Below are 13,202 nucleotides of genomic sequence, written 5' to 3'. Positions count from 1 at the left end.
ATAAATCTGATTTTTCTGTTTTACCTGCACTACCTCCCTCCAAGTTGATGGGTATATTTATTTATATCCCCTCTTTCTGCTCTCTCTCCTCCCTCTATTGTCTCACTGCTTGGATTGATCAATATTTAATTTTCTCTCTGAGAGGATGAGAGGTGTAGATCTGTGATTGTTGGTAGAACTCTCCCTTCCCCTTTCACTCTCTCCTTTGTTCTTTCTCTGTCCTTTCATTTCCTTCTCTCCTTTTGAATCCTTCGTCTCATCGAATGCAGCATCCGGTCTCAGCCGCTATACTTCTCTTAGTTTGTTTGGCCAGCTCATCATTTCGGATATCATAAGCAGTCATTATAAAGTGGAAGCTACTGGGATCAGAACACAGGTCGTCCAACCTGTGGTCTGATTAGGAAAAAAATATTTGAGTGTAGCCTTTAAACACTGAATGTGCGTGGCTTTTTTTTTCTTTCCTACATTTTGTTACCTTTCAGGAGCTCGTATTAAATTACACGCCTGGTGTTTCTGGATTGAGAAGTCTGTTGACCGTTATTGTTCAGCTGTCATTAAGATCAGGAGAACTGTGTCACTTCATCTCCACTACAAGAAAAGAAAAACATTTGTAGCAGCTGCTATTTCACCTTTAATAGGCTCTTGTATAAAATTATGTCTTTGCTACTTCCTTTTTAATGACGTACATGCAAGGCACATTAGCTTTACAGTGACCGTCTGATCCTTCCAAGTTTGCAAAATGCCGTTGAAAAGCCAGGAAAAAGAGAAATCTTTGTACAAGTTTCCCTAAGATTCATGTCATGGGAAACACCAGGTTGGATCCATTCAGTTCCTGTAGTTGAAAAGCAGTTACACTGAGCTTTGAAAGGTGGTCACTGGCTGATTACTAACTGGTATTAATATTCGACTTCTTAGACTCTGTCACAATGTTGATAATTTTTATTTGGAGCTAAAATCAAATGCTTTATGAAGATAACTCGGTGTCAAAAAAGGATGATATGAACATGCTGGGACAATGCTTTTTAATTTACCACTGCATTTTCTCAGGTAAATCCAATTTCCAAAGTTTAAAAAAAGAATTTAGGTTCAGTTCATTCAGTTCTAAAATCACCAAACTGCAATGCTTCCTTGCTAATTAAATGGTGTCGATTACACCACAATGATAATCAAATAAATATACTTTTCTTTCCTGTTAAGTTTGCATGTGTCCCTGTGTGCTTATCAATAACAGTTAAAAATGTGTACAAATAACAGGACGGCTGTAAAGGTTTGTTAAACTGGTTATGCAAGAACTTTTACTCAAATGCAAAAAGAAGACGCAAACAAGACGATTTCTAGTTTTGTATTTGGGATAAACAAGTTACCAACAGAAGTTTCTCATGAATCCAGATGCACAATTTCTGCTCTGTCTTGAGATACTGTTACTCTTTCAAATCTAAAGTGTGTCAAATGATCCCAAAATAAATTGAGCTCTTGAGGGTGCACCCTTTTATGTTGCCAGTGACATTACAGCAGAAAAAAGAATTTAACTGTTCAGAGTCCACTTGCTGCTATTGTGATTTACATGGCTGCTAAAACACAGTGAACACAGTTGAAATGATTGATCGTGTTGTTTAAGAACGTCTGCCATTGCAGTAAACTAGTCAGCAGCAGTCGTTTTTTATTAATGTTGTAACACACGCAGTTTGAATCACATGCAATTTGTATCAAAGTTGACAAAGCTTTAAATAGTTTTTGTAGAGCTGATAAAGTAGATTAAAAGGACTCGGTTTAATGTCAGCACATGTTGTGTGTCAATTCATGTGTGTCCATGTGCAGCTATGTGAACACACACACAGGATAATGGCACACAGATGTGTGTTAAGTAAATATAGGCAGCCTTTTTACGGAGCTCAAAGGGGGAGCAGGAGAAATGATGGGGTATTAACAGGAAGTTCTAATTTGTAGGTCAGAGTATAATAACAACCTTTGAGTGAGCAAATTGAAAATGAACCCATTGAGGATTGAGTCGTGTGCAGCTGAACACTCACTCGGGGGCCGCAGTTCCTGCTGAGGGGAAAAAGAGGAAAGAGAAACAGAAAAACACTTATGTGGAGCTGAATGGGAAGAGCTCAGCAGCTCTGGAGATGCCGTAACACTCTCTCATCCTTTAAGTGCATGTGAAAGTACATTTAATCAGCTTACATGTTGTCAACTTTGATTGATCAACTGATTTTCTTGTTAGTTTTATCAAACAATCATCCTAAAATAAAGATTTTAAGTATTTTCAGTTGATCCTCAAACATTTTGAACGAGTATATCTTGTCTGTATCTTGCTGTTTTATTAAAGTCAAAGCATCGAATCTTCCTCAGGTGGCGCTGGTGCGGTGGACAGAAAGCGTTGGTTTGACCCTGGTGAACAGAGACCTGACCTCCCTGCAGCTGAAGACTCCCTCTGGACAGATTCTCTCCTTTTACATCCTGCAGATCTTCCCCTTCACCTCTGAGAGCAAAAGGATGGGCATCATTGTTCGGGTGTGTATAATATTATTGTGTGGGTGGGTGTGGATCCTCCTTGTTGTGTGGTCTGAGTCATGCCTGTTTCTGTTATTCCTGCACATAATGAAGGCTAATTTTTAAGATGGGTTTGAACCTAATCTTGTAATTCTGTTTATTGCTGCCTCTGTTTAGCTTAGTTTCCACAGTAATGCCTTCAAATTTAGAAGAAATGTAGCTATTTTTGTTTTCCAACTATTTAGGAGGAGTCAACGGGGGATATCACTTTCTACATGAAGGGTGCTGATGTTGCCATGGCGAGCATCGTCCAGTATAATGACTGGTTGGAAGAAGAGGTACAAATTGGAGTCATATCAAAGATTTTACTGGATACTTCCTTTAAATATAGTTTGGACAGAACTGGATCAAAGAAGCGCAAATTCCATTAAAATTGGTCTTAACCAAATTTTAGTTGTTATTTTGTACATGATGTACCCCAAACAGAGCAGGATGAGAATCATGTGTTTGCACACACTTACTATAAGGCAGCACGCTTGGATTGGTGCAGTTTGTCAAATTAGTGCCTCAGCTTTGTTCGTTTTAATTTTCGACAACTGCCAGATAAAGACTGTTACCCGTTTGGTCTTTCTGAGATTCTGTTTCATTTTTAGTACCATTAAAAAGTTCTTGTATATAACTTGCTTATGCTGAAGGAACCCGGTTTAACTGGCTCCCAGTGCTTAGGTCCCCGATTTGTAGATCTTTTAGATTGTCACTGTCACAATTCTCAATATCTCTGACTCAGAATTGGAATTAGGGCTGATGTAACCAGTTTTTCTTCTTGGCTACTTGTAATTACAGTCTGTGTAAAATGATGGGCAGACAGCATAATTGCAGGTTTTGGAGCAGGGACAAGAAACATTGTGCTCTAATCAGTCTGGATGCATCCTCAAAACATTTTTGTGTGAACTGTTGACGCATGCCGTTCTCACATAACATAATAGTTAAGGGATTGTGGAGCTTTAAATATAAAAGATTTTAAATATAGTTGTTGAACTCAAACTAAATAAATAAAAGTTGTGCTGAAAAACACCTGCTTTAAAAATACGTTATGCAATTTCATGTCTTAAAAAGGCATGTTGATTTAATGTATACTAAATATAGTCCAAACATCTTTCTATAATAAAGATGATACACGTTAAATCTAAGGTTTAAGTATCTTTAACATTGTTACATGTGGGAACTCTGCCAGTATGTTTTTTAAACCTGGAATTTGTTTCTACTTGTGTAAAGTAATAAACTAACCAACATGAATAACAACTATACGAGAGCTTAGCTGCTTATGGCATCTCTATTAATGGGGACATTTCATCAAAAGATCAACAGGCCACCTACACCAGTTCGGTGGTCGAAGGTCTTGTGCGCATATGTTCATAATTATATTGGCATTATTGAGTCATTTAGCACCGGGGGCAGCTTTTGATTTAATTAGTGACCTAGATAAAGTTGAAGTAATTACAGTATGTCATATTCTTGAACAATGGTGCTAATGATGTCCTGTTGGCCGTAATATCCCGTTGTCAGATCAACGCGCTGCAGTTACTCAGCTTGTCAATAACCAATCAAGTGGACAGATTGGCCCTATTGGTGTTTCATATCAAAAATAAACTGCCATCCATCCCTTTGTTTTACTGTGTCCTCTGAATTTCACCACAGGGTATGTTATTCAATATTGATTTCTTTTGGTGTTGGTAACAATATGCTGTTATTGACAGTAGTGTCTGCATGGTGTACTTCCACAGCAGCTGCTCTAATAGAAGAACTTATCTGCCCTAGATTTGATTGAAATTCATCTCGGGGAAACATACGCAAACATTTATTGTTAATACACGACATCTTCTACTTCAGTCAAGAGAGATGAAGCTTTTGAAAGATACTTGAGATTGAAAACACCCCTGAAATAGATCTCTGATCTCCTTCCTTTCAGTGTGGGAACATGGCCAGAGAGGGCCTGAGGACTCTGGTGGTGGCGAAGAAATGTTTATCTGAGGAGCAGTATCAGGACTTTGAGGTATGCAGGAACACTTTAGTGTCTGTGTTCTGTGTATGTGATTCTCTGTTTTTGTTTCTTCAGAGAATCACATGTTATCTGTGATGGGTAATACAACCTGTATCAATATAACAGCAGCAGACCATGTTTGGTCTTTTTCAGGTCCTTTACACATTGTTACACAAGCTCTACAGTTCTGTATTTAACTTACACTCAGTTGTTGGTGTATTAGGAACGATGTGTACCTCTTTAAATCTAATATAGTCTACTCTGACAGCCCTCCAAATGAAAATCTAAATAGGTGTTTTCACTGTACGGTCATTTTTGAGGGTGAAGTTTGTTGTTCCTCTGTCTTAAACAAAATAATGAAAGAACTTATAAGAGTAGAAGAAACAAATGTTTAAGTAAATCATAAAAAAAGAATTCTTTGACATTAGTAAGCAACCACAAACCCATCATAATCCTCAGATCACTGTCATGTTTGCCTGTAAATAAGTTTATTGGTTTTGTAGTCTCTGCAGTTCACAGTACTCTAAAGGGAGAATAACAGGTCTGTCCACTATTTGCTGTTCTGAAGCTCTGAATTGCTTCATGATTTTATTCGATATTTTTGTTCTTTCTCCTTTTTTTTTGTGCAGAATCGCTACAATCAAGCAAAGCTGAGTATCCACGATCGAACCCTGAAGGTTGCAGCAGTGGTGGAGAGTCTCGAGCGAGAGATGGAGCTTCTGTGTCTGACTGGTGTGGAAGACCAGCTACAAGCAGACGTCAGGCCCACGCTGGAGCTGCTTAGAAATGCTGGCATCAAGGTTGGTGCAGAAATAAAACTGGACGCTAGACCGATGCTACAAAGTTGTTTGTGGAGGGTTTTTTTTTTTCTTTTCAGATCATCTCCACTTTGATTTATTTACTTTGTTGCAGTCCAACAAAAGTATTAAAGTAATAATGACATGGTAGCGTTAATGTAAAGAGTAAAAGAAAAAGGTGAAAGAAATAATTAAAAGATTGAAGCATGCTTTGGATTTATCTGCTTAATTTTTCTCAATCAAGACTGAAGAAAAAATTCATTTTGCTGCTTTTTAGCATTATGTTTAAACAACAATATTCATACCTTGAATGAAAGTTGTTTAATAAGTACTTCAGGAGGGATAAAAAGCAGGAAAACTATAATATTAGACCTAATCAAAATTTGATGTATTTTCATGTTAATTAACCATAAAGTATTGGAGATAACTGAAGATCATATTTGCTTAATTTTACTCCATTTTTGTGCTGTTTCTGTAACATTTTGTGTTTCTTCATGTTGTTTTCTTCTCAGATCTGGATGCTGACTGGGGACAAGCTTGAGACGGCTACGTGCATCGCTAAAAGCTCTCATTTGGTTTCCAGGAACCAAGACATCCACGTCTTCAGACCGGTGCGCTGTTTTATTTGAAAACATACAGTGTTTGCATAAAAGGACCTGTCGGCTAGTTGGCTGCTTCACACTCTGGGTGTAACTCTCAGTTTTCAGGGTGGATAAGAGATTATGGTTACCATACCACCTTTATTTTTAAAGCACTTTAAAATAAAACCACTGTTTTAAAGTCTTGTAAATATACAAATAGCATAAACAATGAAATCAAACATGTTAAAAAATAGAGAATTAGAAAAAAATAGGAAAACAAATAGAGTCAATCTCTTAAAAAGTGCCAAATTATTCCCCAAGTAAATATGTTTAAGAGGAGTTTTAAAATCAGAAAGAGAAGAGGTCTGCCTAACGTGCAACGGCCGATCATGCTACAACTTTGGAGCAGCTACAGCAAAAGCACGGTCACCTCTAAATTTACTCTTGGTGTTTGGCACCTTAAAGAGCTGCTGATTGGCAGACGTAAGGGAGCAGGCAGGTGTATATGGCTGTATTAGAGACTACTTTTCTATCCACTGTATTACAAAAGCAGATATATTATGTTAGCTCTTCATTTCACGATTGCATTTTGCCTCTATACAGACTGTCTGCCTGCATGTGAGAGAAGCCTGCCTGATTAGTAGAAATGGGTCTATAAGTAAACTTCAAAGAGTAAATGGAAAGCTTAAGGCAGCAAACATCTTGTCCTCTTTGCATTTTCCAAAACAGATAGCTGTTCACTAAGATTAAATGTGCGATAACAAAAAGCCTAAATGTTCTTGTGGATAATTGTATTGTGTGGCTCTCGAGCAGGTCTCAAACAGAGGAGAGGCCCATCTGGAGCTGAACGCCTTCAGAAGGAAACATGACTGTGCTCTGGTCATCTCAGGAGACTCCTTAGAGGTACTACAGCACAGTGCAGCGCACAGTGACGCTTGCACAGCCGATGATGTTGAGGGTGTACTTCTTAGCCAAAACTAACACTTTGGAGTTCACCCAAGAAGTGGAGGAGTTGGAGAGGAAAAGATAATAAAAACAACTGGAACACTAAGCTGAAAATTTAAAAAAAAAAAAAAAAAAAAAAAGAAGTTAAGCAGGAATTTAACATTTTCACTCACTATGACCTTGTTTTCTGGTCAACAAGTTAATTTATGTCACACAACCTCTGTTTTTGTTTGTTTTTTTGAATGTATGCTACTTCCTTTGTGGTGTTACAGGTGTGTCTGCGGTACTATGAGCACGAGTTTGTGGAGCTGGCATGTCAGTGTCCGGCAGTGGTCTGCTGTCGCTGCTCTCCAACTCAGAAAGCTCAGATCGTCAGACTCCTCCAACAGCACACAGCCAACAGAACCTGCGCCATAGGTAAGCGTTGACAGATATAGGGGCGGCAGACCTGCTTGCCCACAAGGCATTTGGCTGCGATCCACGGACAGCCTGGGAAAATCTGTTAGCGGGAGAAATATCTGTGTGAATTTAGCCCCATCTTTTCGAGAGGAAAGTGTTTACCATTTATAAAACTCTGGTGAACAGACAAATTAAACCAGACCGATTTTATACTCGTGTTTGGGATAAAAGCTCAACTGGTTAATATTGTAAAGTGCTTCAGAGAAAAACACATAATTTCAAAGTCACTGAACCGTCCCATCCCAGATGTGACAGTTTAACATCACTGATTTTAGTTGGGTTAGAGAAAGATTCATGTAGTCTTAGACTGAGTACTACTGCATGTGTCCACAAGATGGCAGTGAAAACTCACTGATTTAAAATGCCCATTACAGCTGCTACTTCTAGAAACTGCATCATGTAATTTGTAATTTTGTGACAGGTGACGGAGGAAATGATGTCAGTATGATCCAGGCTGCAGACTGTGGCATCGGGATTGAAGGAAAGGTAAAGCCTACTGCACATTTCATTCAGAGCGTGTGTGTGTTATCCTGGATTAGGTCCTGTAACTTAATTTGGTCATAAAAACTCTAAAAACCTTGACTCAGATCCCTCAGTTATAAAACTGGTAAAACGAAGTGGCATGTCTTTAAACTGTGAAGAAAAAAGAAAGAAAAAGCAGTTGTTAGAGGTCGGGGAAATGTCTGAAGTTTTTTTTCTACTTGTCTTTAGCTTAGCATCTTTATTCTGTTTGTTTCACATAGGAAGGGAAGCAGGCGTCGCTGGCTGCAGACTTCTCCATCACTCAGTTTAAGCACATTGGCCGCCTGCTCATGGTTCACGGCAGGAACAGCTACAAGCGTTCTGCAGCGCTTGGCCAGTTCGTCATGCACAGGGGCATGATCATCTCCACCATGCAGGTACAGCAATAATTAAAACACAGACAAAACACTGCAAATGCTGTATGTTTCTTCTTGCATATTTTGAGCCTATATTTTGCTTTTGATCGTTCTTAATGAGTTCATCATGAAACTTGTTTTGCGGGTAAAATGAAATGACAAATTCGCCACCGTAGGGGCATTAAAATTTCTGATTTGGTGACTTTATGACACCAGTTTTGTGTCCTGTCCTCAGGCCGTCTTCTCCTCCATCTTCTACTTTGCCTCTGTGCCTCTGTACCAGGGTTTCCTCATGGTCGGGTGAGTACCTGAAGTCTCATGGGTCCAGTGTAAGGACAGCTTCACAACAGCATAACCCTGATGCAAGCTTCTACAGTATTTGATCATATAACCTTCAGTTTTGTTGCCTCTCCTCTCTTCATCTCTCATTTCTTTCTTTTTTTTTTTTACCTTGTGTGTAGTTATGCGACTATCTACACCATGTTTCCTGTATTCTCCCTGGTCCTGGACCAAGATGTGAAGCCAGAGATGGCCCTGCTCTACCCAGAGCTTTATAAGGACCTCACTAAGGTTTAATCCCATTTTTTACTCTTTGTTCTTGACAGCTTTCCTTCATTAGAAGTTAAACAAGTAACAACATTTTTTTTCTCTCTTTCAGGGACGTTCATTATCTTTCAAGACTTTCCTCATTTGGGTTTTGATCAGTGTCTATCAAGGTATGTTTTTCCTTATCATTCACTCACATTTGCTTCCTAAAATCAACTTCAAGTTATAGCAGAACCATCTACAGCGTGATTCTATCTTTAAACTGTCAGAGCAACTCTTCAGCCACCATTTCATCATTTGTGCATTGTCTAGTAGCACAGTCCCGGGGCCCCTTCAAACCCTCGTGCACTCCATTTCTCAGTATCTAAGGTTTCCAACCGCCATCCGCTTTTACATGCAAGCTTTTGTCTGTCCAGTAAATCGATATTTCTGTAATCGCTAAGCCATGCAGCGAGTGAGAAAGATCTATGTTCTTGCTCAAGCGTGACTTCCTGACAGCTCGAGGTTTTTAATTAAAGGCCAATACTCGGTATGTGGAGAGGAAAAAAAGCAATATGAAAGGAAGAAAATATTAGGAACTGATCGGGCATAATTTATTACAGACCTTGAGTTGGTGGAATGTGCTGTATTAAGCCAATATGAAAAAGCAATTAGGTGATCAGTTATAGGCTATTAAGCTCAATTTGTGTAGTGTTATGATAAAATGAAAGGCTATCAAGATACAGCAGGCGCCCAAAGATGAGTGTGTGTCTGGACACTGAAGAGTGAGACACACTGGGAGTCATTGTGGATCCTTCAGCCTCATAAATAATGTTATTGAATCAGTCCTTACCTGCAGACACCATAATCCTTAACTCAGTGTCCCAGACCACTGTTGATGAAACTGATAGACTAGGCCAGTTTATCTTTAGAAAACAATCGTGATTTCTTAAAGGGAGATCTGGTGCACAGCAAGTCCTGAATGAATAATGAGTAATGTAATTTTAGTTAAGCCTAGACATGGAAAAACTATCTGGTACTGAGCCCCAAAGATAGAAGAGAAATGTTTACGCCCAACAAATCGCATGGATTCAGACCTTATGGAGCAAAGAAGTTTTTAAAGTCCGCATGTTTCTTTTGGCGCCACCAGGGGGCATCCTCATGTACGGCGCGCTGGTGCTGTTCGAGTCGGAGTTCGTTCACGTGGTTGCCATCTCCTTCACGGCGCTCATCCTGACTGAGCTGCTGATGGTGGCGCTGACGATCCGCACTTGGCACTGGCTCATGGTGGTGGCTGAGTTCTTCAGCCTGGGTTGCTACCTCGCCTCACTCGCCTTCCTCAACGAGTACTTTGGTAGGTATACCTTTCCTCAGAGTTTTTTACTACTCGTTTACTGACCTTTTACACATTTCAAGTTTCAGGAGTTAATAGAATATCTTTATATTTAAAAATCATATTAAATAGTTATATGAAATGTTGTATGAGAATTTATTGTTGTACTTTAATCTGCTGAATTGAACTTTAGTCTGAACAACCATGAAGAGTGATGCAAATATGCTATTTTTCAGTTGCTAAACAGTCAACTAACCTGCTTGTGAACAGCTTGAACAGTTGGTGTGAGGAAAGCTTTTACTTTTGGTTTGATACGTCCAGTATTGATTGGTCTGAGTACTTCAAGGAACCACCTTCTTCTTCGCTGTGCCTGCTCTGTTTGGTTTGATGTAACACTACTTGGCACCTAAGTGTTGCGCTGTTGTTTAAACCCTCAGCTCTGTGCTTTTATTCCCTCCTCAGTCTTTTTCTTCTCTCTCTGTCTGTCCTATTTTTATTTCTGTCTTCACTGCTAACCTTTTGTACTGCACTCACTGTTTCTGCTGCACTTCTTTTGCTTCTGTATGTCGGCAACAGGCATAGGCAGGGTGTCGTTGGGAGCTTTCCTTGGTAGGTGTATAGCCTGTGAATTCACACCCCCTTCTCCTTCATCTCTGATATTATATATCTGGTTTTGCATCTGTATGTTTGCATCATCTTATGTTCTTGAGTTTATTTTGTCGTTTGGGTCGTTTTCATCTCACGTGTTAAAGTTTTTATTTTCATGCTGTGACCAATACACGATCACCAACATAATTTTAGAGCGCGATCATGTCCCTGCAATGAAGTCTTTACCCTTTCCTAATTTTCTGTGGAGTTATGACAGGACTCTGATGTTTGTCCTCTTTCCTTCTCACAGACTTGTCCTTCATCACGACTTGGCCTTTCCTGTGGAAGGTGTCCACCATCACACTCGTCAGCTGTCTTCCTCTCTACATAATCAAATACCTGAAGCGCAAATTTTCACCACCAAGCTACTCCAAGCTCTCCTCATGAGCCAAACTGGGATTGCATTTTTGTTAGGTTTGTAGTTCTGTACAGCAATGAGCTTTGTAATTTTCGCACTTTTTGTACACACTGGTCCTCAGTGATGGACAGAGGAAACACTGGAACAATCAAAAAAAACAAACAAACTGAAAGGAAGTTGTCTTTTTTTCCGGGGGTTTTGCCACTGATACATGGAATTACTTGAAAAGATTGAGCACATAATAAAAGACCGTCAGAGGAGGGGTACAGGCGTGGAAAAGAAGAGGGACGTGGTATAAGTGACTGCACTTGGAAGGCCCGAAACACTTGACCCCACTTTTTCCCAAAGGGTCGACCTGCCTTCTTTTGTTTTAAAGCATTTAAATACATCAGCTCGTCATTTTATACAGTTCAGATGCATTACTTTCAGTGTTTAGATTTTTATATGTGGCGTTTGGAAACTTTTTTATTATAAGTGTCACCTTTTTTTATTAATGGTATTAATTACAGTTGCTGGGCGATGTGTTTGAACAGTGTTGAGCTGCGGTAAGGGAGAAAAGGATGATTCGCTGGTTTCTTGTGTTACTGTAAATAAACTCTTTACATGCAGCTTTGATTGTTACTGCTCTTAATGTAAAACTCGCTGTGTTTCAATCTCATACAGACGTGCATTAACCAAAAATCTGAAGATTTAAGATGACATTCAAGAGAAAATGCTGTTTAGGTGTTGAGGGCAGAAGCTTCCTGGGACTGGCTTTGAAGTGAACTTTACATTTTTAGGACATCAATCCGTAGTCTTTGTAGTGTAAAATCAGAACTCCTGAGTATTAAATGTTTCCATGTTTGGCCTTGATTGTATAATTTCACACTTGTGTGCGTCTGTGGCCGTCAGTCCTCCTGTCAGCGTGGCAGCTCGCTTTGTGCCTCATTATGATGTTCATGTATTCAATCTGCATCTCAGAGGTTTCGGTTCCTGTTTGGGTTTTTTGCCTCCACAGCCATATCTGAACTTGAATCCTGCTGCTTTTCCTGGAGAACAAGTTTTTTTCATGATGGCAAACTATAATAAGGGCCCTGATTAAACTCTGCTGGCTGAAAGCTTTTAGGGCTTTATTGACAATTCAACTCTTTTGCTTCTGTTTGATTTTGACCTGCAGTGGACTTTGACATTCATCCCTTTTTAAGGAGGAATGAGTTTTATCATTCGCTCCGTGTACTGTGAGCATCTGACGAGATAATAAAAAGAAGAAAAACAAGGTAAAAGATGTGGTAAATGTACAGCTGAGGGATACAGGTTGCAGTTTAGCTATGTTTATTAGTCAGTTTGTCAGAAACATTACAGAGTTTAAACTCAGTTTAGAAAAACTAAACAATGTAATTGACATAAATTGAAGTTCATTATTCCTAAACGTGGTTTCGATTGTGGCAGCTGTGCTGTAAATGTAGCTACACTGAGGGGGCGGTGTTGGGTGTAGTTCTTTGGGGGGAAAAATACATTGATGCAAATTGCATTAAAGGTTTGAATTTGTGATTTTCATTCTTACAAGCAGCAGTTCCAGCTGTTGATTCCTGTTTTCTGTGTTACTTTTCTTATGATCTTACTTTCCATGGCTGACACAGCAATTTCTAACTGTATGTCTGTTATTTATAAAAACTGGTATTGATTAAGGAGTAATAAAAAGACATAATGAATACTAAAAACGTTCCTGGTTTGGATTTTTCTAACAGAAACCAGAGGCAGTGCAGGATATATTCATTGTTAGGTTTCCCATCTGGCCACTAGATGGAAACAGAGACTAAATACTGGAGAGCAAGTGAGTGTTTCAGTTATGTACGAACTTGATTGTTGAACCTTTAGAGGTGTTCATTTATTTATTTTTTACATTTACAAACAAAACAACGTTTCTGTAACAGATTACAAACAGCATTTATTTGTTTCTAAGGCTCAAATGATGAAAAATAATTTAAAATCTGTGACCAGAATTTTCAAAAACTCATATTTAACCAAATTATTATTAAACTAAAGCCGTATTCCACCGAAGTGTATGAGGTGCGTCTCAGCTGGATGATACCAAACTTAAAGAAAGAAGGGACTAGGGCGCACATATGAGGTCACAGCTTTTTAATTGTGCAACATTTCAATGA

General features: G+C 39.1%; 1 protein-coding gene across 4 annotated transcripts in view; it reads left to right on the top strand.

Moving 5' to 3' along the window:
- Window positions 1-12,758, top strand: part of atp9b (ATPase phospholipid transporting 9B) — a 43,768-nt gene extending 31,010 nt beyond the window's left edge. For 2 of the 4 annotated variants that reach the window (XM_025902320.1, XM_025902321.1), the window contains exons 17-31: window positions 2,353-2,514; window positions 2,739-2,831; window positions 4,463-4,546; window positions 5,164-5,334; window positions 5,844-5,942; window positions 6,726-6,815; window positions 7,130-7,274; window positions 7,738-7,802; window positions 8,060-8,215; window positions 8,430-8,494; window positions 8,656-8,764; window positions 8,853-8,910; window positions 9,870-10,073; window positions 10,629-10,661; window positions 10,951-11,087. In XM_025902320.1, the coding sequence (XP_025758105.1) occupies window positions 2,353-2,514; window positions 2,739-2,831; window positions 4,463-4,546; window positions 5,164-5,334; window positions 5,844-5,942; window positions 6,726-6,815; window positions 7,130-7,274; window positions 7,738-7,802; window positions 8,060-8,215; window positions 8,430-8,494; window positions 8,656-8,764; window positions 8,853-8,910; window positions 9,870-10,073; window positions 10,629-10,661; window positions 10,951-11,087 (1,671 nt within the window). Of the gene's footprint in view, window positions 1-2,352; window positions 2,515-2,738; window positions 2,832-4,462; window positions 4,547-5,163; window positions 5,335-5,843; window positions 5,943-6,725; window positions 6,816-7,129; window positions 7,275-7,737; window positions 7,803-8,059; window positions 8,216-8,429; window positions 8,495-8,655; window positions 8,765-8,852; window positions 8,911-9,869; window positions 10,074-10,628; window positions 10,662-10,950 lie in introns of all 4 variants that reach the window. The other 2 variants (XM_025902319.1, XM_005452816.3) reach the window with 2 other exon arrangements.
- The last annotated feature ends 444 nt before the right edge of the window (window positions 12,759-13,202 follow it).

This window comes from Oreochromis niloticus, linkage group LG22 (assembly GCF_001858045.2).
Source record: "Oreochromis niloticus isolate F11D_XX linkage group LG22, O_niloticus_UMD_NMBU, whole genome shotgun sequence".
NCBI lineage: Eukaryota > Metazoa > Chordata > Actinopteri > Cichliformes > Cichlidae > Oreochromis > Oreochromis niloticus.
This window is presented reverse-complemented; position numbering and strand designations above follow the sequence as displayed.